The sequence below is a fragment of the Mesoplodon mirus genome, assembly GCF_964341445.2.
Source record: "Mesoplodon mirus genome assembly, chromosome: 16".
Taxonomy (NCBI): domain Eukaryota; kingdom Metazoa; phylum Chordata; class Mammalia; order Artiodactyla; family Ziphiidae; genus Mesoplodon; species Mesoplodon mirus.
The window spans coordinates 62,102,694-62,126,972 of record NC_138992.1 but is presented as its reverse complement, the minus strand read 5'-3'; the positions used below and the strand labels follow the sequence as shown (position 1 = coordinate 62,126,972).

Genomic DNA, 24,279 nt, shown 5'->3' with positions numbered 1-24,279 from the left:
ATGATTCCTGGCCTTACAGGCTTAAAATCCATTAGAGGGGACTGAACGTATGTATAAGGGAAAAAAATTTAAATGCTAGCATTTATTTAATAGACATCAGTATAGCTTTTAATCATAGCTTTTGCGCAGTTGATTGGAAGCTACACTTAAAGGAGGAATGTGAGTTTTCTTATTCTATTCAGATATACCTCCCTGTAGTGAGCCCTTCACATAAACTATCTCATTTAATTGTCATAACACTGCCTATAAAGTAGATAATATTATCCTCATTTTGTAGATTAAGAAATTGAGGCTTAGAGAATTTGATACTTGCCCAAATTATTGTAATTCTCCTTTATTGTAAAAATAGGCATTTTTGTCATCTGCAATGAGAGTGTGTATGTATATGCTTTAAATATCTCTGTAACTACGTAGTTGAAAAAACTCCCATTGCAAGTATATTTCTTAGCCGTATTTGAAATACTTCTTATACAGTCCAGCTACATTTTTTTCATAAATTTAACTTATTTTCATTTGAGAGAATACTTGGCTTCCAGGTGGAGAAATAAATTTAACTTACAGGAGTGGAGAAACCAAAGACGTGCCGAAATTGGTGTGTATCTTAGAAGAGAATCTAATTATAAGCACCTCTTAAATCTAAAAGCTTTTCCCTTTGGTATAAGCCATTGACTGTGTGAAACATGGTGTTTTACATTGAAAGCTGTATTTGGGATGAATTGCTTGAAGCACCATGGTTTTCTGCAAAAACATTATAGGGGAAGATCAAATAAGAAGATGCTTACTGCTGCAGATCAGAAGAGTAGATCAATAAGAGGGAATATTAGAGAAGTCATGTTTTAAAGAATTAGTACACAGGAGAAAAGAGCTGTGGGTCAAAGAATATAAACACATATACACATTCTGACATATCTTATGTACACACAAACATATATACACATAACATGTAAACATAGATGCATTTTAGGCAAGTGATCCAAATGACTCCATTTATGCATTTTTCTGGCCATATACATTATCCCCATGAGATCTCTTGTCAGCTGTCTTGTGGAAAACAAAGAACTGACTAACATTTATCAGACCCTCACAATATATAAGCACTGTGCTCAGTGATAAAGATATAACAGAGAAGATAGTCTCTGTCTTCAAGGGCTCCCAGCATCCTTGGGAAAGGTGTTATTGCAGTGGTATGATGAAATAGAAGAGACATTCACAGAGGTACATGATCACAGAGGAGATGTATTATGGGGGGCTTTCTAGAGGAAGTGATATCTGAGCTGAGTCTTGAAGAGCAAGCCACAGTTAGTCAAAGGGAGATGGGAAAGGTGGAGGCCCTTCCAGGACACAGCATGAACGAAGGCCAGGAGCTTGAAACAAGACAGTGTGTGTGGTCTGGGGCTGCTGGAATATGGTGATGAGGGAGGAATGAGAGGTGAAGGTGGAGAGCTAGGTCAGATCTAGTAGGGCATGGTAAGGTCAAATGTGTTTCTTAGATCATTCTAGTAGCTGTGTGGAGAATGGTTTTTGTGTAGATAAAACCAGAGCTCAGGATCCAGTTTCAGGTGCTATTGTAGAAACGTAGGCAAGAGATGCTGAGAGTTTGAATCAGCATCATGGTTCGGTGGTAACCAGGACTGGGTAATGGGGGTGGAGGGCTTCAGCAATGTTTAGGAGGTACAGTTGGTTAAGACCTGGTGCTTATTTGCATGTGGACAGATAGATCAGGATTGCTCAGAGTTTTAGCTTGTGTGTGGAGGTGTGGTCAATTTAATTTAAGGTGTCTGTGTTTTATCTGGGGAGAGTTGATCAGCACAGGGATAGTTTATGCTAGAGCTTGAGAAAGAGGTCTCTGGTGACAAATTTGGGAGCTGTCAACCTATAGGTGTATAAAATTGACTACACAGCTGCTTCTGCATAGTACATTGTGTTGTCGTTTCCTCCTTATACCTGAAAGCAAAGATGTACATCTCCATTGAGAGACGGTAATTCATATTATACCTCCAGGTTATGCACGAACAACAGAGTGAGCCATAGAATAGGAAATGCTTTAGGAAAAATGCAAGTAACCAAAGGGCTTGTGGTTGCTTTCTTCCAGGTGCATCCGTGGAAATGCCTGTCGCGCAGGGATATTGCTTGAGTTGACCTTCCCGCGGCTCATTCTTTTGAGGACCCTCTGTTCAGTCCAAAATGGCAGAGAAGGCACCCCCTGGCTTAAACAGGAAGACATCAAGGTCGACACTTTCTCTTCCACCTGAACCGGTGGACATCATTAGGAGCAAAACGTGCTCCCGTAGAGTGAAAATCAACGTGGGGGGCCTCAACCACGAGGTCCTGTGGAGAACGTTGGACCGGCTGCCCAGGACCCGCTTGGGGAAGCTCCGGGACTGTAACACGCACGAGAGCCTCCTGGAGGTGTGCGATGACTACAACCTGAACGAGAACGAGTATTTCTTCGATCGGCACCCTGGAGCCTTCACTTCCATTTTAAATTTCTACCGGACAGGGAAACTCCACATGATGGAAGAAATGTGCGCTCTCTCCTTCGGCCAGGAGCTTGATTACTGGGGGATCGATGAGATCTACTTAGAATCCTGTTGCCAAGCCAGGTATCATCAAAAGAAGGAGCAAATGAACGAAGAACTGCGGCGGGAGGCGGAGACCATGCGCGAGCGGGAGGGAGAAGAGTTTGATAACACGTGCTGCCCGGAGAAGAGGAAGAAGCTGTGGGACCTGCTGGAGAAGCCCAACTCGTCCGTGGCTGCAAAGGTACGAAAAGCAGAGCGTTGCTTGCTTTCCTGTGCGCCGTCCGAAAAGGTGGTACCTGTATTCTAGAGAGCGTGGTTTTTCTTCGTTTAAGATGTTTGGGTAAGAGAACCCAGGATGGCTGTGCAGGCAGACATGCTTTCCAAGATCGTATGGAGTCAAGTCGAGTTATTCTTCCTGTTAAGGCATACGATGGCATTACTATTTCCTGTTATTATTATGTAGGCCTAGACTAAGGCAGCAGGGTGATGAAGAGTTCAGGTCACCCTGGCGCTGCGAGGGGTTGGCGACTTGGAGGCTGAGGAGAGGGCACGGCTCAGATCCATCAGGCGTGGAGTCTTGCAGAAAGGCCTGGGCTCCATCCCGAAGAGAAGCCAGGTGCTGTCATTGAAGGTGGAGGAGGTACCTCCTGGTGTGGTTCTCTGGAGGTGCTGGGGAGAGAGGAGAGCGTGGCCCCGTGTAGCTCGGTGAACTTGGGGCTCCACGTATGAGGAAGGAGCTGCCTTACGAAGCAGTGTAGGGGTGAATCAATGTCAGCGTGCATCCATCGACCTCCCCTTGTGAGGTGTACTCTGACAGTGATGTTTCTGTCTGTTGGTGTATAAATGTGTCCACAACTGAGGTGTTCCTGTATCTCAGAGTTCACAGAGTGTTTGCTGAACATGAAGGTCAATTCATATTTTTCCATTGGGCCTGCATACATCTAAATCTCAGAGTAAGATTTTTGGCCACTAATTTCAGTATTTAGTTCAACGGCATGACTCTGTTTATCTACTTTGATTTAGAGCTTTGAGGGTTAGTGCAAAATGATTTTCATCTCATTTATTTAGTTCTTTATTTCAGTATGAATTGTAAGAAAAAAGCCAAAAGGGTCATCTTTAGCTGTAGAAGTGCAGTATTGATACTTCATGCAGATTAGATGAAAATGGAATATGCAGTAGAGAAAAGAGTGTGTTATCCTATAAATTCTTTGGATTACTTACTGTTTTTTTCAATTGTCTTTTCTTATAAACGGTAAAGATGACAGAAATATAATTGATTCTCTGTGCTTTCTGACTGGAAATTAAAATTCTCCGTGATACTCTATACCATATAAATACTGTAAATAACCGGCTGAATGCAGACGATCATAAGGCTGCTGCTTGCGCCGATTGATATTTCTAGTTTTGCATCTTTTGACTTCTAAAGGCATTTTACTTTCTTGCCAGGATGTGGAACTAAATGGAATAAAATGTTATTTCTGCTGTATGAAATGAGGAAATGCACATTTTGTGGCAAATGAAATATTTCAATTAGGTCTTTTTGTAGTTATGAATAATTTGTTTACTTTTGTTTCATCTGTAAGAAAGAGATGTGGGATTTGGTTGAGAAAGGTTACTGTTCTTTCCAATGTCAAGTGTTTAAGTTACACGTTTGAATTACTACTAAAAATATGGAGTGAATTTTGAAGCAGAATAAGATAAACCCTGGATTGAAGGGAGTGTTTTGGGTGTCAGATGAACTCTTTCGAGCTTTTAGGCAACTGAGGAATAAATCATTGTACCACCAGATGTTCCAGAGGGAGGTAACCAAATATGTAAAAATAACAGCTAAATCCAAGAACATTTGAAAGGTTCATGTGATTTATTTGCTGATAACATTATTAACACATACCTAAAATTAAGTATTGTTATAGAAAAAAATTTCAAACATATACATATTTTTTTCTGAAGAATTTCTGCTAAGGATGGGAAAAGGTCAATAATCTCATTTCCCAGATGAGGGAGTTCATTTAATTTCTAAATTTTAGACACAGGGCCATGTCTTTTTTTTTTTTTTTTAACATCTTTATTGGAGTATTGCTTTACAATGATGTGTTAGTTTCTGCTTTATAACAGAGTGAATCAGCTATACATATACATATGTTCCCATATCCCCTCCCTCTTGCGTCTGCCTCCCACCCTCCCTATCCCACCCCTCTAGGTGGTCACAAAGCACCGAGCTGATTTCCCTGTGCTATGCAGCTGCTTCCCACTAGCTATCTGTTTTACACTTGGTAGCGTATATATGTCCATGCCACTCTCTCAGTTCGTCCTAGTTTACCCTTCCCCCTCCCCATGTCCTCAAGTCCATTCTCTATGTCTTCATCTTTATTCCTGTCCTGCCCCTAGGTTCTTCAGAACCATTTTTTTTTTTTTAGATTCCATGTATATGCGTTAGCATACAGTATTTGTTTTTCTCTTTCTGACTTACTTCACTCTGTATGACAGACTCTACGTCCATCCACCTCACTACAAATAGCTCAATTTCATTTCTTTTTATGGCTGAGTAATATTCCATTGTATATATGTGCCAGATCTTCTTTCTCCATTCATCTGTCGATGGACACTTAGGTTGCTTCCATGTCCTGGCTATTGTAGATAGAGCTGCAATGCAGAGCCATGTCTTGATCTCTAAGAAGGTGATTTGATAATGGCCTATTGTCTGTAATACACCACTATATACCCCTGTACATCAGACAGAGTGTTTAAACTTGCTTCAAATTATGTTTGCAAATTATGTATGTACAGATAAGATATCTACCTACAGACTACCCAGCAGCCAAGGACCTTGGTTTTGGAAACTTTTATGTAGTTATAAATAATAAATTTGGTTCCGTTGGTTCCGAATTATTAATCAAGCTAAGGGAACCTCTGCTAACCTAAGCAGATTCTCTACTAAATTTCCAGAAAGGATTTGTGTTTGTTTCTTTAAATGTCTACATTTCCCTCTCTGTTTGAATAGGGAAATATTATGCAAATTCTTTACATTTGATTACATGGTAGTTAAGTGAAAGCATTGTTCATTTGCCTGAGGTTTGGAGCCTTTTAAAAATAGCTCTGTGTGATGCCTTATGTAAACCACTACCTTTCCTGTACTCTTCTCAAGTCATGTAACTTGTTATTTTTCGAGAATAATTATTGGTGTGGGGAGTGCTAATGCTATGTGTGTGTGTGAAAATGTGTGAATAGTATTTTTACAACTTAGGAAAAATTCATTTTGTCAAAGCTTCAGTTGGATGGTACTCTAGCCCTCACTATATTATGGGTACATCAGGATCCTGCTTGTGCTATGAAACTCTTGTGTAGGAACGCTTGGAATCTATGTGTTTTTTCTCACTTGCTTGGGAGGTAAGATATCTTTGGAGGAAAGTACCTGTTTACCTTGCCTTTTCAGTTATCGCTTATTCAGTAATAATTGGTAATTCAGTCGAATGTATATAGATTGTTCTTTGTGTGCTATACACATTAGACTAGACGTGTAGAAACATACTCCCTTCTCTCCAGAATTTAAACAGTACTCTCTTAACTTAAACAGGGATTTCATATACTTGAAAATACTTGGTTTTTTTCTCTTTTGGTTTTTCTGTATTTTATAATTTATAATAGTTCTGTAACAAAATATAAATGTTGTGAGATTACTTGCCAAATCCCTAGCACAGCAGAAAACTTTGACCTTTTCTATCAAATATTCCACAGTAAATTAAAATACCTATTCACTGACATGGACTAAATGCTCAGTAATCTATTAAGTAATAATTGTTCAGCCCATGCTAGGTGTAGCCACTGTGATATATAAAATTATTGCAAGGCCAACTGATCTGTCAGTCCATCTTTGGGTATGACCCTAACAATAGCAATTCAGTTCCTATAGAACATGCTTCTTGGTGTCACTTCTATTAATTGAACTTTCTAGTATATTAATAACTGAAAAAAATGCCAAATAGAGTTTAAAAGTGTGGTATATTTAAAATGTCTCTGTTTAACAAATTAACATTTTTATACGTTCAGAGATTACCATGCAATTCAATTGTACTTTTCACAAAATGGTAATAGGACTAAGAGACGCTGGTAGTTTTCTGGGGTGTGGTGTGATCTAGTAATGGGACCTGAGTTTATGTCTGTGGGATGGACTTTGTTTTTCAGTCCTCTGTATCTAGTGACTGTGTATTTTCCCTCACCTGGAGATAATGTACAAAGTGTACATTAGAGGCTATTTGTGAATGTGGGCCCAGGTAAATGGGCCTGGGGAATGGCTGGGACAAATCTCTAGTTTGCCATGACATGGAATTGCAGGCTCTGGGATGCCTGACATAGGAACACGCAAGGGGAGGAGAACGTGCATGGGCTTAACTGGCTGCCAGTTTCCTGCACAGTTATTTGGAATTAGACTTGATCCGGTACCTCTTCCAGCCCAGGACAATTTAGTCAGCCTCTGAATTGGAAACATTTTCCTCTTTTCTTTGGCCTTTTCCCAAAGGAATTGCAGTAGATATTCCCCTTTAGATACTGCGTACAGCGACTCTGGTCTAAGAGGTGTTTGAAAGTGTTCATGTAAGGGAAACGTGTTCTACGGCAGGAGGGCTTATCAGCCTCTTGGAAGAAAAATGACCAGGAAGAAGCGCAGCCCACCTGAGAGCTGAAAGGAATTAGACTCAGTACCCTACAGCGCCCTCACTAGGATATCTGAGGAGGGTCAAGAGCAAAGTCAGCGGGTCTTCAGGCAAACCCAGTTAGGAATGGCTGAGCCCAGGAGGCAAACCTCAGTCCAGCAAGTAAGTGGACGTGGTGTGCAGGACAGTGCTGGCCAACAGGCCAACCCCAGGGGTCTGGTCAGGAAACCAGACTGTAAGCAGCCCTTATTTGAAAAGGACAGTATAAGGCGAAATCTGCAGAAGGACATTCCTGATCATCTGAGCCAGGACAGCTACAGGTACAGAGCGCCACCCAGCAGCCCTGTTGGGCAGGGTCCAGGGTCGATGGGGGCCACTACTGATTATCTGCTTCCCTCTCCAATTTCCCCATTTATCCACAGCTATCACTTATTTAAGGGGTACATTTTTTCCCATTCTCTTCTTCTCCTCTCTTTCCCCACCCCCCTTTTCTCTCTCTGTCTCTCATCCTCAGGAAAATGGAAAGGATGATTGATTAGAGAATGATTAACTTTTTTCAGTAATGACCCACTAAGGAGAAAAATTAAGCTAAATTTAAATTCTCCCTAAAGAAAGAAACTGCATATGAAGGAATACGATTTTTGTCAGGTAGGGTGGATCTTGAAGGGCTACAAACCACTGAAATACCTAAGATTTGGTTCACCCCCTCCCCACAAGAACCAATTTTCTCCTCTTGGCAATGACACTGAAAACGCATAGAATGGAGGGAAAGAGGTGACCGTGTTTCCTGCATCGCCTCATGGGCTCCAAGGCATCCACATGGCCACCATCACTGGCAAGGTGCAGCACAGCCCTTAGAGCAGGCATGAGAAGGGTCCCAAGACCTCAGTCCTCCTTGGATCAAGAGGGAAGCTGGTGAGGGTGGACATCTGTCCCTGGAGCTCCAGGTCTCTGAGGAGCCAGAGACCAAAGTCATGAGTTTCCTAGGGGATGGTGCCTGTTCATTGGCCTTCGATGGTAGCCTTGAGAACCGCACTCTCTCTTCTGATGGAATTAGAGTGTGGGCCTTTCAAGTCATGGAAACAGTAGAAAGAAAATAAATCCAAATAAAACAAAACTCCTGTGTACTCTTCAAGAGGAAAAGAATGCTTAACATTCTGATTCTGTTTCTAGTATATGGATAAGTTATTCTCATGCTTTGAATGAAAAAAAGGAAGGTATGAGAACAGAGCCATAAATGATTTACTTTCAGTCCAAGAACAGAAGTTTCACATGTTGTGCGTAAATATACACACACACACATAGTATATATATATATATATATATAGATGTATATACACACATATATATGTAGTGTATATATGTCTATATATATATAGTCAAGTAGAACAACTCTGTCCATACAAAACCCTCAGTTTAGCTTTCTGATGACTTTCTTAGTGATTAACAATAACAGTAGCCATCAAAACCATGAATGGGCCCCCCAAAGTAAACAATGCAATGTGAGTACACTCAGAAATCTCCCTACGTTGGGGCCCCTATGGGGACTGAGCTGTACTCCATTTCTTACCTCGGATTGCCAATGGCCTAATTAGTGTGCCAGTCCTGCTGTTTTTGTGTTGAATGCTTACGGTTTTCGCTTCTTGGCCTTTCCTTTCTGTATCCCCACTGCACAGATTAGGTTTTTGTGCTTTTCCGATAACAGGGAACAAGGGTTCAGAGGTGCTCACAGGAGGTAACTTAACAGAACTTGGCCAGTCTGTGGAGGATTCACTTGGAGATACACTTTTCCTTTTTAAAATAGGAAACCTGCAGATGAACAGGTTGAAAGCCTTGAGGAAATTAGGTATAAGAAAATAAAACAGATAAGATAGAAAATAACATTGGGTTTTGATGAAAATGTCTCAACTATTCCATTGTCTGGTTCCAGTGGTCCTATTTCTAGATCCGTGCTTCTTTGCTTTCCCCCAAAAACTGCCTTGAAAATGTACCACTCTCTGCCCTTTTGATCAGGAAGAGAAGGGTGAGAAAAGAGGAAGAAATTGATAAAACGTTTACGTCCCATGTCCTTTTACGGAGTGCCAGAAGTCATGTTTTGCTGAAAATACCCCAGTTAAAGTTATTAGACTTTGTCCTAGTCTAATTATTTATAATATCTCCTTTCACTCTTAAGAAGTGCCCCAGTTTGGACAATAAACTATATGATCACCTTACATGTGAATATTTTTAAAAAAGAAATTATCCACGAATCATGTACTTTTCATTTCCTCTTTGCTCATTGGTTACATCTGAAGAGGGCCAGTCTTAATTTTCAAGCAATTTTTTCATCTCTTCTGAAAAATCATTGGTTTCTATTAATATTAAAAAAAGACATTAAGATTTCTTTCAAGCTTGATTTTTAAACCTCAGTAAGTAATTATCATTTTCAAAGAAAAAAAAAACTAGGGACTTCTTTCTACATTATCTAATGTTATCACAAAACAGAGTACATTGGCAGTATTTAAATATTCTGGTTTTGAAAATCCACGTACCCCGCTTTGGTTATTAACAGATTTGTTTTCTTTCAAGTGAGAGACTTTATAAAGTGACGGATGTACTATTTTAGGTAAGCATAAGTATTATGAATGTTTAACACTCTCTGCTTTGGAAGGCTCTAGAAGGGTTTGAATCATGTTTTAGATTAAGTGTTCATATCTGAGCTTTATCTCCCATTTTAAAAAAAGAAGCAAAACAAATACTTTCCAAATGCGAAGAGTTTATAAGAAAGTTCCCATGGTGCCTATGCCTTGACCTCAGAGAGCTTGCCTGTACTTGAACTTTTAAGCATTTACGCTGTCTAGTGGAACTTGGCCCTGAAAGTTTCATCTAATAAGTGTATGAAAGTACAGTCTGTAACTGCTTTGATTACTCAAGGAGATGGGTAGTCTCTGCCTCATCCGTATGGATTTATATTATTACTATTTAACTTTTCCCCCAGCATGTTAGGGTATTCAGGCTAGCTATCAATTAGTGCTGTGGTATGATACAGATAGAGCAGTTCGTTGCATTGGAACTGAACATGGGAGGATGCTACTTTGAATGTTGTTGATCTTTCCCCTTTTACTAGCATTGTTATATTTGACAAAAATATGTGTCGTATAGATTGAAAAGAAATAATCTCTTTCCAAAGAAGTTGTTAATATAAGGTTGTTTTTAATGGAATGTCAAATTAGCCAATTTTTATTGAATATTAAGTATTGCATATAAAATATTGAACATTTATTGAATATTAAATATTGCATAAATCGAATCATCAAAAAGAAAAAACATCCATTTATTTTTAACTCCTCTACACTTCCACCTTGTTGCACAAAAGAGGAAGCTCACTAGAAATACATATGCTAAGAATTCAACTAAAATAACAAAAAAAGAATTAAAAGCAAAAAATAGATCTAGAAGAAATATGTTTTAAATTGTCCCAGTAACACTAGGGAGTGCTTCATTTTCTGAAAAATGTTTTGCATAATTTTAATTAAAAAATGACAGTCTTAAAATTTAATAATAGAGTTGAAATTCATAAACAAAATTTGTGTTCATGATTAGAAAAATTTGCCCATCTGTTCTTAGAGAAACTTGTTTAGTGACTCAAGGTAAGAGCCATTCTTAACACTGAGACTCTGTCTGTATACTCATGTGAATTGACCATTCTGACTGATAAGAAAGATATTTTCAAAATAATAAAGTTGATTCTAGATCAATTACTGGAATAACAATTCCCTTTTGATCAAAATATGATTACATAGGGAAAAATAAACCCAACTGCTAATGTACAATTCATGAATTAACCATAGATTACAATAGATTTTTTTGATTTAGGCATTGATTTAGCATTGGTGGTTTTATTCTTTTTGAAACTAACCCTAGAGTTCCGTGACATTCGATAATCTTTAATGTGCCGAGGAATAAGTCTGAATTCTGTGTAATGTAAGGTTGGTTTGAGGCAACTAGTGACTTTGATAGTGAGCTTAGCTGTCCACTTGGCACTGTTAATCTCTCCCAGTCTTTTTCTTTCCTCTGACTGTCATATATACTAACTCTTACTAAGTTCCCATATTTTATAGAGGAGATCATATGGTATCGCAGAGATTCATACAGGACACATCCTTCATTTAAAATATCCTATTTAAATATTCTAAGAATGATACGAGCTTTTAAGGCAGCAGTCAGCCTGGAAATTATTCTTGCCCACCGATAGCCTGGGTGGTCATTAAAACCCTCCCTGCCTCTGCAGTGGAGCTGAGAAGGATAAAGGAGTTCCCAGGTCATGGTCGCCAGCATGTTCCACGGAGCATGTGGCCACTGGAGACAAACTGTACTTCCTGTATCTGTAACATTGTAGTTGATGATAACTTTATAGTTGACAGTCAGAACTTTGAAGAACTTCAGGAGGTGGAGACTTCTCTGCAGTTGCTCTGTCAGCTTTGATACACAGACATAACCAATCTAGAATAAAGCAGCTAGACATAGATCAGCTGGGAACAGAGAACTATAGTGACAGGCAGTGGAAACGTGGGAGAGGAAGATGTTTGCTCTCATCCCTCTAAAACTTTTCCAGGAGGCACTGAAAGCTAACATGAAAACTCTATCAGACTCTGCACCTGTGTATTAGTTATTTACATCTGTGTTTAAGTGAACTCCTTAGCTAGTGCAGAAAATGAATGGATTTTTTTTCCCTCTTAAATCATCCCCTTTAATGTCTTTATAAAACTTTAAATGAAACAACTCTGGATATTACTAAGGACTGGTACCTGAAGTAGATAGATCCAGCTGATGTTTGTGGTCAAGTTTCTGTGTCTAGGGTGGGCAAACCAGGTAGCAGCAGCCTTTACCTAGTGGTACCTGAACTAGGTCTGTTCTTGAGAGCGTGTGTGTGTGTGTGTGTGTGTGTGTGTGTGTGAGAGAGAGAGAGAGAGAGAGAGAGAGAGAGAGAAAGTTACTCATATACACTGCCACCTCGCCATTAGAGCATATTATATAATAAAAAACCACCTGCACAAAAATGCAATGAACTTCAACCTGTATTTGGTAACTTAGGGTAGGTATAACTTGTCATCCAAACAAGACAGCTCATTCAGAATATAAAGTTTTATGATAGCCTGATTGGGCATGAAGTCCATGGAAAGTGTCCTAATGGTCCAAGAATAGCAAGAAGAAGTATTTCCATCACTGTCCCAGGATTTTGTTTCAGGATGCTAGAGGTCATTGCCACCCTGGATTTCATGCTTTTACTTATGTCTTGTTGAGTCACTCTCAACATAACAAGTGTTGAATGCTACTTTAAATAGCTTCTCAAGCTTGCGCCACAGTAGTGCCAAGGACAGCCAAGTAATCCCAGCGCGGTGCCGAATGGGGTTGCTTGATTAGAGCATCCTTCATTGCAGGCCAACCTCAGGATATTTGCATATGAATGAAAGATCTTCCGACCTTCTGATCATTGTTTTATTTCGAATTAATATAAAACCTAGAGTGTGGTTTTGGGTATTGATGTGCAGTTGTCTTGTCTGGTGTCATCTAAATTAAATCCACAGCCAAATGTGTTCCTCAAATTAGTTTTTTTTTTAAACATTCATATTTTAGTTTATATCTTAGAGTTACCACTAAGACTCTGGCAACATTTTGTATAGGACTATCTAACTTATACATTGGTATCCAAACATATCCTTTCAGCCAGACTTTGGTTGAATTGGAAAATAAATCAATGCCACTATCTATGAAGTATAGCAACAGATTTGTGCTGTGATAAATTAAATGTATTTCATTAATCCAATGGAAAATTTCACTTTGGGAAACTAGCAGAGACCTGCATAATATCTTTAAGGTAAGCATCCTGTTCTATTTCAGTGCAGTTTTTAGTTTAGAGGCAGAAAAATATTGATAGACAATTTTGTTTTTCAAAAGGTGATCATTTGCTCTGCTATAGATGGAATGAACTACCTATGCAGTGAAAGAAAATATGAAACAGTAAGCTACAATCTAGGTAACGTGAATTTGCTCTTAACATATTTGCTATGTAAAAAAGCTAGCACATTTTATTATATTTCTTAAATGAATTCTGCAGGTGTGAAAATTATTATATGTTATAAGTAAAGTAATTGCATTATGCATAATATTAATATTCAAGGCAAAGATCTGTTTTAAGCGCTGGTATTTATTTTTCAAACTCTTGCTCATGAGCCATTATAAATATTTTCAATTGCATGGCGTATTTACAAAGTGCTAATCACCTACACTTCTTTTTTCAAAGTTTTGTGTGTAGATTATGCATGAGATAGCTTCAAGGGGAGCAAACTGTTTTGATAGGCATATTTTAACATTATATCGGGTATGTTTACGTGCTCAGAAAAAAGAAATGTTATCTTACTTTGGGTTCTGAAAAAATTGCTTTGGGTTCTGTGTTTCACTGTCTTTGTTAAGCTATCCGGCAAATGCCAAAGTGTTGATGAACTTTTCTACCCTGTTGCCCTTCGAGGCATACATCTGAGTCCGAAGATCAGATGACAGTCTCTGCCCTTTATCAGACATTCTGACCTGGCTGTGATGGGGTGGCCACGGTGTCGTTTTCGTTCAGAAAAACATTCTCCAAGGTGCCATATTGCCACCATTTGAAAATATCCAAATGCCTTTCTTATGGCAGCTCAGCCCACGTGAAGAAATGCCTTTATTACTTCCTTCCAGCTCTTACTTCCTCTCTGTCTCAGGAGGCTCACCTTCCTCTCATCCTCTTTGCTACCTACCTGCTTCTCAGCCCCTTTACCTGGGTCAGCACTTCCACACGACTACAGAAGAAACCCTGTCCCCCTGCCCACTCCACGTACAGCCCCGCAGGTCCCCTCCGGAGTCCTGCTCATCAAGCCCTGTTTTGATGACACCTTATTGAACAACTCTTGGTTTCCATTTAATTTCCTTGGCTGCGTCTGGCTTTCACGTTTGTCTTTAGCCTGGCTGTACACCTTTTCAGGAGATGATGTCTACCAGATTTCAGTGAAATTGGATGGTGTGAAGCGTCCAGATGAGAGAAGGTAGAGCAACCTAAAAAATCCAGACTTCATTTTGTCTTTAATTTATAAACAGGCATTTGTGTTCCTTTATCCTAAAGCATCAGAGCCCGAGAGTAGGTAGACTTCTTTCTTCTCGACTCTTTAAAAGCAGTGTCTCAACAGTACTCTTTCTTTGTTTGAGAGAATCTGATTCTTCACCCACCCTATGCCCTCTCTTAATCCATGAGCTCTGCCTGTGCAAATGAAGCTGTTTTTTCTTTCCATTCCCTCATAATAGTTGTCACTATCTGCAGAGCTTTCTGATTGAGTAGAAATTTAACTCTGGGGAAAGAGACTGTGGTTAATTGATACCTGCTACAGTCACAGATGCTTTGCACAAGGCTCTGTTAGCTTCTGTTTTCAAAGTCCTCTGTGAGGTCTAACTATAACTTCCTAATATCATCAGTGTTCCTGCTACCCTTTGACTCTGTCTTTTATCCTGAGCCATTTTTTTCCTAACAATATTGCTACCTTCACAACCTGGAAAAAATGAACCTCATTCCCTGAAGTCCAGAGTCATGACGTGGAGACCACATTTTCTTGTCCCTTCAGTAATTAGGATGACCTTCCTGAAAGGGCAGGAGGGAAAGAATTTATATTGGGTGTCTGTTGTGTGTCATACACTGAACTTGGGGATTTTTTTTTTTTTTTTTTTTTTTTTTTTTGCGGTACGTGGGCCTCTCACTGTTGTGGCCTCTCCCATTGTGGAGCACAGGCTCCGGACGCGCAGGCTCAGCGGCCATGGCTCACGGGCCCAGCCGCTCCGCGGCATGTGGGATCTTCCCGGACCGGGGCACGAACCCGTGGTCCCCTGCATCGGCAGGCGGACTCTCAATCACTGCGCCACCAGGGAAGCCCTGAACTTGGGGATTTTTCACGTTGGCCGCTTACAGCAGAGGTCGGCAAACGTTTTCTGTAAAGGGCCAGACAGTAAATCTTTTCAGCTTGGGAGGCCATACAGTCTCGGTCACAACTACTCAACTCTTTCTAGTGTGAAAGCAGCCAGACAACACGTAAAGAAATGGGTGTATCTGGGTTCCAATAAAACTTGACAGTGGGCTGGATTTGGCCCATGGGCCATGGTTTGCCTACCGCTACTTTATATCAATGCCGTGAAAAGACATCATAATCCCATTATACAGTTAAGAGGGCTGAAACCCAGAAATATCAAATTTGTGTCTCTTGTCCTTCACCAAGTGGCACACTGGGATCTGTATCCATTCCGTCGGAAACCTGGCTTTCCCATAGTTCTTCTTCCTGTCCAGTTGTATTTATCATTCCTTTCTCATCATTGTCCAGTATTCTTGTCACTGCCCAAGAGTCATTGAAGTCTTTGGTTTATGACCAAAAATCATCTTCCTACTGTACCCTTGGGTGTCATGCAGGACAGCTACCCATCATTCAGTCCCAGCTTAAATTTTCCCCATCTTGAGCTCACTTAGCACAGGGAGGAAACTACCTTTGGAATCTCGAATGCTGATTACAACCATGGAGGCTTCCTTTTCCCACTAAATGTATACTTGGTCCCTACTGCAAGCTCTTTCGCCTTTACTTATCCCATTCTTTTTCTTTTTAAAACATTTTTATTTTATTATTTTATTTTACTTTTATTTTATTTTTTCCTACTCCATCGGGACCACTGGATCCACTGCCCTGGTCCAGACTTTGATCATCTCTTACTTGGATTGTGGCTATGTCACTAACTGGACTTTCTCACTTCATTTTCCCCTCAGTTGCCTGCACCCTAGTTCAAACTCCTTATCGTTGCGTTTAAGACTCTTCCTATCCAACCTTCCTAACCAGCCACATGCCTTACCATTCCTCATACATTGTGCTCCAGTTATTCTAACCTGTCAACCATTCCTGAAGACAGGGCTTGAGTCTAAGACAGGTATTTACTGCACTCAACAAGCAGTCCATCCATCCAGAGGGGATACCTTTTTGCTCATTTGCACAGGGTGCCTTGTAAACTGGCTACAGCTACACCTGCACACACTTGGCATGCTCCTGTGGCCACCACTGCTTTCCTCATCTGGAATGCCCTTTGCCCCTTCTCTGTTCTTCCTTGTGTCTCAGCTCAGATGACCCTCTGCTGTGATGTCCACCTGATTCTCCCCCCTGTTTTCCCCTACCTCTTTCTTTATACTTGTAATGTAGAGATTCTATCTCTGCCTGTCACCTCCTCAGCTAGGTTGTCACACTTGAGGGATCAGACTACAAACCTTCATCTTCAGTTCCTGACACTTAGCACTGTTCCTGGCCACTCCGTACCTGCCAGCAAATGGCACTGATGGGCAGACATAACAGCAAGACCAGATGTTTCATAGTATTTCTATTTCTTTATGAAGCTTAAACAACATAGGTAGAGGTTGAGGATCTCATCCCAGTGATTAGACCTGAATAATGCTGTTTGTTTTAGGCAGTTCAAGGAAGCTGGATATCTTACCCACTTTAGATGACTTCATGTTTTTGAAATAGGCTGACAGCCATAGATGTGGTTTTTCCATTTTTACTTTGTATAAATTCTCCATCTAGAGTAGCATGTAGGCTGCTCTGTATGCCACCGAGTTTATGCAAAGGAAGGCATCAGGTGCTGCTGAAAGGCAAGCTTTCAGAGGCTTTGCTTCACTAAGATTGCTCATTTTATCTGAACTGCAGGTTCTGGAAACTCTTGTCATAGATGAAAGGTAGCCTGTGTGTGAACCAGGGGAGGAGGGCTGGATCTGGCCCCCAAGGGACGGGCAGTCCTTCCGTGCCCTCTAGAAGATGGATAGATCCTTTCATTGCATTCCATCTGCCTCCCTTTGGAGGACCTTGGGCCCAAGTTGTGTTATCCCATTACTCAGGAAAGTCACGAATGTGGATAATTCCAAGATTTGAGTTAAGACAGATCTCCAATATGATGTCTTTTTGTAGGAATATGAAGAGAGTCTGAAAAAATAAATTCTTAATGGCATAATGTAAAAAAGGGAGATCAGGAATCTTTGTTTTTACTACAAAAGCTAAAAGAATCATAATGGTGTCAACTTAGGGGAGAACTTACTTTTATTTGTAATCCAAAAAGATATTTCCTGGAAACTTCTAGTTTGAGGGTTTGTAAAAATAGAAATGAGGCATTCTTTTTTGTCTCAAAATTGCTTGCTATCAGCATGCCACTTGGTCATCAGGCATGTTCAAATATTATTCTGATATTTCACCGTACTGATGGTATTTTCTAATTCGATCTTTTAGAAAGAGCCTTTTTAAATTCCCTAGTCTCTTAGGAAGTAGTTTTGACATGTTTCAGTTTAATAGTTCATAAAACGATTGGTTGAAGAGCTACCTTGTATGTAAGAAACTTTTCAGCCTTATATATGTCTTCCAAGAATTTTAATGAGAGACCTGCTAAAAGTAACTTTGTTTTCATTTGTTAACTCCTTTGACTTTATCACATCTCAGTTGTTAAGAGTTTTTAGTAGCATTGTGTTATAATTTAATGCTGCAATTCCACTGCAAAAAGAAACAGTCAAGTTAAAGTATTTTTCCAGTTCTGCTGTTATTTGTTCACTGACCAGGGGAAAAGGCATGTTTGAAGAGATCGTGAGATTATATGGGAGACAAACTTGATAGATATAAAATGATCAGAGAATGTTTTTTATCACCAGGCATTTGGCATTTCAGAGGAAGGATCGAATTTTGTCAGTTTTTTGTTTTGTTTTGTTTTTTTGCGGTACGCGGGCCTCTCACTGCTGTGGCCTCTCCCGTTGCGGAGCACAGGCTCCAGACGCACAGGCTCAGCAGCCATGGCTCACGGGCCCAGCCACTCCGCGGCATGTGGGATCCTCCCGGACCGGGGCACGAACCCGTGTCCCCTGCATCGGCAGGCGGACTCTCAACCACTGCGCCACCAGGGAAGCCCGAATTTTGTCAGTTTTTAACAGGTAGGGAAAGCTTTGTAAATGAGAGAGAATTAAGTAGGAAGGATAGAAAAATATTTGGAGAAGAGGGAGAAAGCATGAACAAAGGCAAAAAGAAAGGGATTAAGGTGCCTCATGCAGGCACGGGACATCAGGAAAGCTGTCAGAAGTAGGAATTGGGGTCGGAAGGGTCAGGCAGGGCCATGTACTGCTCTGGCTTGAGCGCCCACCTGAGAGTCTGCACCCCGACAGAAGGTCATAGGTGGGTGATGTTTGGGCCTGTACCTGTCAGTGGCTGGTGGGAAGCTGCAGGGTAGGTGGGGTGACCCAGTGATGAGAAGCACAGGCTCAGGCGTAAGATGAACTTGGGATGGAGGGCTGACTCTGCCACTTGGCCGACTTGGTGACCTTGCTGAGCCTCAGATTCTCAGCAGAATAGTGACAAGGATACCGATCTGTACCTAATACAGTTATTGTGAAGATTAAATGGGCTAGTTAGCTGAACCCCTGGTCCACAGGCCCACCTAGAATAGATTATATGTGAGCGTTATGATTATTATTACCATTATTACTCAAAAGAATTCATTTGGAACTATCACCAAGAGGAATTTTTTTTCCCCATAAATTTTGGGTATTCTTCTGTTGCACTTCAAGTCATTTTATTAGACTGTGAAGACAACATCCATGTATAGGGAATAAACTATCTTCATCTCACTTTTATAATCTAACCCTTGAAAAGCAGCAAATTAAATGAATGTTTATTGATTTATCCAAATTTCGTGATAGTGATACTTGAGATAAATGGAACCTGGAATACAGATTAAAATTTAAATCTTAAAAAGCCTATTTTGGGGAAATGGGTCCTATTAATGGAAACGATGAAAATAAAAGAATGAGCTGACCATTCCAAAGTTTGATTACAGCATAGCCTTTGTGTTCACTGCTCTTCCCCTGATGGCTGCCTTCGTGTTGATCACCAACATTAATATAACTGCCTGGAAGTTGAGCGGCTGTAAATAGCTCTATTCTTGTTCCCAGACAGTGCCTGTGCTTTGGGAGAGGGAAATGATCAGACTACCACTTTGTGTTTTCTAGTTGGGCTCACTGACTCCTATTTCTTATCTAAGTATCTGTTAGTAGGGTATGAAATTGAACACAGATCATTGACCTCCTAAAGGGCTGTCATTATGATGCATTAACAGTAATATATTTGATTGCAAATAATTATTTGGCTCAGGAAGAATTGGACTCAAGGTAAATGTAGTCTCAGCCATCAAATTTTCCATGCCGAACCTCAGAAACTCCCAAGTTTGTTAGAAATGTTATAACTTGGGAGAGGTTAGATGAACACTATTGCTCATGGGAAATAAACGGTTTTTAATGACTAGTTTTTCACGAAGAGAGACGTTTTCTGTGCATAAGATTGAGACAAGTATTTGGAACAGCATTTGTTCCTTGATGTGTACATTTAAAATAAAATAATAAAAATTCTTTCAAAATCAATACATCAGATTTTAAAATTGAGATTAGCAGTTAAAAAATCGTCTTCTTAATTAAGAACATTTACTACCAGGCCTCATTTTCCCTAAATTATTCAATGTATCTTACAGAGATATATAACACAACAGGATAATAAATGACTGAACGGATTGTAGGTAGATAGATCGATTGATCAATCAACTAGATGGAAAGATAGACTAAACAGAAAGATAGAATAGATAAATAGAAGGAGACTAGATAGATGATAGATGGATAGATAAAAGACAAAAAGGAAATATGGGTAGAAAAATAAAGAGGAAACTGGGGTGACTAGCCTATAAAATATTTATGACACAGGTGCCTATTATAATTGCTGGGGAAGGGCAACAGGCTTTGAGCATTCTTAATGCTAAAGCAAACAGGAGAACACATAAAAAGAACAAAATTATGTAAAATCTGGACTTTGCAGGCAGGAAAGGGAGGAGGTGTGTATGGTCAGCTCTTCAGATGACCTTTATTTTACTGAACAAATATTTACGGAGCAACCACCAGGCTCTGTTCTAGGTGCTGGGGAGCAAACCTCAAACAGAATGGATACAACCTACTGCCACCACTATGATATTTACATTCTAGAGGGAGGGGACAGATAATAAATGAAATAAATGAATAACTGTACCACATTAAAAAGTGGTCAGTGATATGGGGGGAAATAAAGCGAGAAACAAGGTTAAGGAGTGACTGGGGTCTGGCTGGTGGTTTCATTTCAAATCGGCTTTCCAAGGAAGGCTTCACTGAAAAGGTTATTTCTGAGCAAAGTTCTGAAGAAATGAAGGATGCCCGTGGATGTCTGGGGGAGAGGGTTACAGGCAGCAGTGGAAGCATGACTGGCAGCAGTGGTCCTCAGCATGGGGTGATTTAATCCTTCAGAAATCATTTGGCAATGTTAGAAGGAGTTTGTGGTTTTCTACTTTTGGGGGAGGGGTGCTGCTCTCATCTAGTGGCGGAGGACAGGGATGCTGCTAAGTATCCTGCAGTGCATAGGACGGCCCCCGTGACCAAGAACCGTCTAGTCCAAAGTGTCAGTAGTGCCGAGGTTGAGAAACCTGGACTACTGCAAGGGGGATGCAGCGCGGTGAGCCTGGGAGAGCCTTGGAGGAGATGGGGTCAGAGACAGAAGGGGCATCCAGGTGCTGGAGGGCTTTATCAGATGGTCCCAGGACTTTCAGCCTGTCCCTGAGGGAGAAGGGGAACCAGGGGCAAGTTCTGAGCAGTGGTGATCTGACTCACAGTGTCATGGGCCCCCCCAGCTCCTGTGCTAAAATGTACAAGGGGGAAAGATGAAGCTGGAGACTCTTGTAATAATTCTCTAGAGAGACCAAATCATGTTCAATGACAAAACTATGAATATGTTATTTATTCAACAAAATAGCATCCAGAATATTTACATTTTGTGTCTTTCATCTTAAAACTGAGGTTTATGAGTACATTATCCTAGCCACCCATTTTTTTTAAACTATGGAGAAAAATTGCTGTCAAAATTTAGGTTTCAACAGATAATAGAATACCTCGGGTGGGGGGGGGAAACTGCTTTCATGCATAAATCAGTCTGAGGATGCTAGTATAGGTAGATTTGTCCTCAGCCATCCTTATAATTAATTAACTTCTTTGGTGCTGTCTAAAAAAAGGAACATTTGGGAAAAAATAAAACCAGGCACAGATGAATCCAGATACCTTTTTTAGGGGCATCTAAGGAGGATTGCTTAAAAAAAAAAAAAAAGTCAATCAGAGAAGATAGACAAATGCAGGTTTAAAAAAAAAAAAAACGACAAATCTAGACACATAAACATGAGAACTTCCACGAAAGCAGGGAAGTCCCAAGTCAAGGAAATGCCCTGGACCTTATTTGGCTTCAGTGCCTGGAATGAGGCTCAGAGCTGACATTCCTGAGGGCCTTCTCCCACCTCAGCTCCCCAGGACTCGTTCGATTCAAATGGAAGATGCTTTTTTCCCCCTTACCTTTACTATAAATAAGTATAATATATATTTATATTCATGTATATAAATATGTATTTTTAAATATTTCATTAATTATAACTAGCAGTGATGATTTATAGGATGTGAAAATATATATATTTATTTGCTTTTTTTTAAATTTTTTTATTTTTATTTTTATTTTTTTTGCGGTACGCGGGCCTCTCACTGTTGTGGCCTCTCCCGTTGCGGAGCACAGGCTCCGGATGCGCAGGCTCAGCGGCCATGGCTCACGGGCCCAGCCGCTCCGCGGCACATGGGATCCTCCCGGACCGGGGCACGAACCCGTATCCCCTGCATCGGCAGGCGGACTCTCAACCACTGCGCCACCAGTGAGACCCTGCTTTTATTTTTCATTTTTTAACTTTGTATTTTATATTGGAGTGTAGTTGATTAACAATGTTGTGTTAATTTCAGGTGTACAGCAAAGTGATTCGATTATATGTGTATGCATACATGTATGTATGTATAACTGAATCACATTGCTGTACACCGGAAACTAACGTTGTCAATCAACTATACTCCAGTATAAAATAAAAAGTTAAAAAAATAAAAAATAATAGCAAATAAAAAAATAAATATGTATATGTATATCTTTTCAATTTAGACCAGATTGAGACTACCATATGAGGCTCCACCTACTGACAGGATTATAAGCCACTCCCCGCCCCCTGGAGAACATGGACTGTCTCTCGGGAAATCCACAGCAAATATCTATGTAATCTTGATTCACTGAGCAAGTAACACATTGCTGTTCCTGCTGTATGAAAAAGGCATGGTCTCGTACATTTAAAGCGTTTAAAGTCCTGGAACACCTGGAACACACGTCGGTGTTCGCTTTGTGGTTACTTGCTATTGACAAAAAATGACCATTGGGAGCCCTGATTTGAAGCTGTTGAAGATTCAGAAGGGTTTGCCCCTTTCTCTGAGCCCAACTCTCTTGGCTCCCCTATTCTGGATTAGTAGAGGGAGCGTGTGGTGGTGAAGAGGGGCCTCTGGAGCCTCAGCCTTGCAAATCATGGCTCTGGGACTGGAGGACAGGCTGGTCCTTCAGGCACAGAAGCACCTCATGCCTTAAATACTCCTCATCTGGAACGTGAGGGGGTCACAGTCCTGGCTCACAGGTCTTGCTAAGGATTGATTGGCTTAATACATGTCACATGGCTTTGTAGACTACCTGGCAAACAGTCAGCACTAAATAAGGAGATTTGTTGTTACCATTAGTACCTGAGTGTAGGCAAAAGATGCCATCAAGCTTTGTAAACAACTCTCAAGGAACAGGGAGAAAAGTTGCAAGTAATTCCCTGGGAATTGCTCATCATATTTAAATCAATAAAGTTTTCTTTTAAGAAATCACCATGCATTGAGTTATCTGTTTCTTCTTAATTGAATTTTCTGCGGATGTGTGTTCATATTCCCAGTTAGATCTTAAACTGTATGAGGGCTGCAAGTTCTGTTCCGTATTTCTTTCTCTCTCTGATACTCTAATTAATGTTCCAGTGTCAAAGCATTAAGCATATGATCAGTAAATGCTTAGTTTTTGAATGTTTTCTTTAAAAACAAGTTATGTCAACAGTGAAAAACTGGAAGAAATTAAGATTTTCTATGTAAACGATTTTGATAGAATACGATTTCTTGTAACTGCCATCTACTGGGTTTTTCTGAGCAGGTTTGGAAAACACCTTATTTATGCCAAATAATGGCAGGGGACATTTGTTTGAATTTGTCATTTGACATTTTCCAAATCCATATTTTCAGAAAAGAAAGGAAACTGACAGTTTGAAAAGGCAGTAGTTTGAAACATTTTAAAGGGTATGGCATTTCTATCTAGTCAGACCTCTTCCAAAAATTAATTGCAAATTCTTGTGTTCTGTCTCACTCTGAGTAGACTTTTATTAACCCGCCAGCATTCCAGAATAGTGACATACTGATGTTTCTCCATGTGGAGCAGAACCGTCCACACTGCCAGATGCCTCAGGCTTAGCAGAATGAACTCTTACATTTTTGTCCCCTACCTCCTTACTGCAGAAGAGAAAAACTTTTATGAAATTAACTGCTTAGAAATACATCAGACTGGTTTACCAATGCAGAACCCACTCCTGTAGTTCTATTCTACTTTGAAAGACTATCTCTGAGAAATGACAATTGCAGTTTCCATTTGTAGCTACTCTTTTATTGTTGAGATTAAAGATGGATCTCCAGGTCGTACTTACATTAGGATTTCTCTTTTTATACATAAGCTCTAAGGTAATTTAACTAGGTCCTCAAAAAGATAATAAAATGCATCAATTGATATAATTTTTGAAACAAATGTGTTGAGCGTTCTGTAATTTCTGTGCTTAGTTTAAAAAAATCTTCGTAGAAAAGAATTAAGTAAAGAATTAAGTGAAGACCCTGATGACATGATCATGCAGAAAGATGGGATGTCTGATGTCTAGGAAAGAGACAAGCATTATTATTGTCCACCATGATACTTTGCACATTATCTGATTTTAGCCACACAATCCTGTGAGTTGGGTGCTCTTATACTTAATTTTGAGGATGAAGAACTAAAGCTGAGAGAGGTTAAGAAACAAAACCAGGGCATTTCCGAACTTCCAATCCTACTTTGAGTGACTCCATCACC

At 40.1% G+C, this 24,279-nt stretch overlaps 1 protein-coding gene across 1 annotated transcript in view; it reads left to right on the top strand.

Annotated features, from left to right (window-relative positions):
- Window positions 1–2,184: 2,184 nt before the first annotated feature.
- The window catches only part of KCNB2 (potassium voltage-gated channel subfamily B member 2), a gene marked incomplete at both ends in the record, with an annotated part of 367,631 nt that continues 345,536 nt past the window's right edge, over window positions 2,185–24,279 (top strand). Inside the window, one exon of the mRNA XM_082601444.1 lies at window positions 2,185–2,763. Coding sequence (XP_082457570.1) covers window positions 2,185–2,763 — 579 coding nt within the window. The remainder of the gene's footprint in view (window positions 2,764–24,279) is intronic.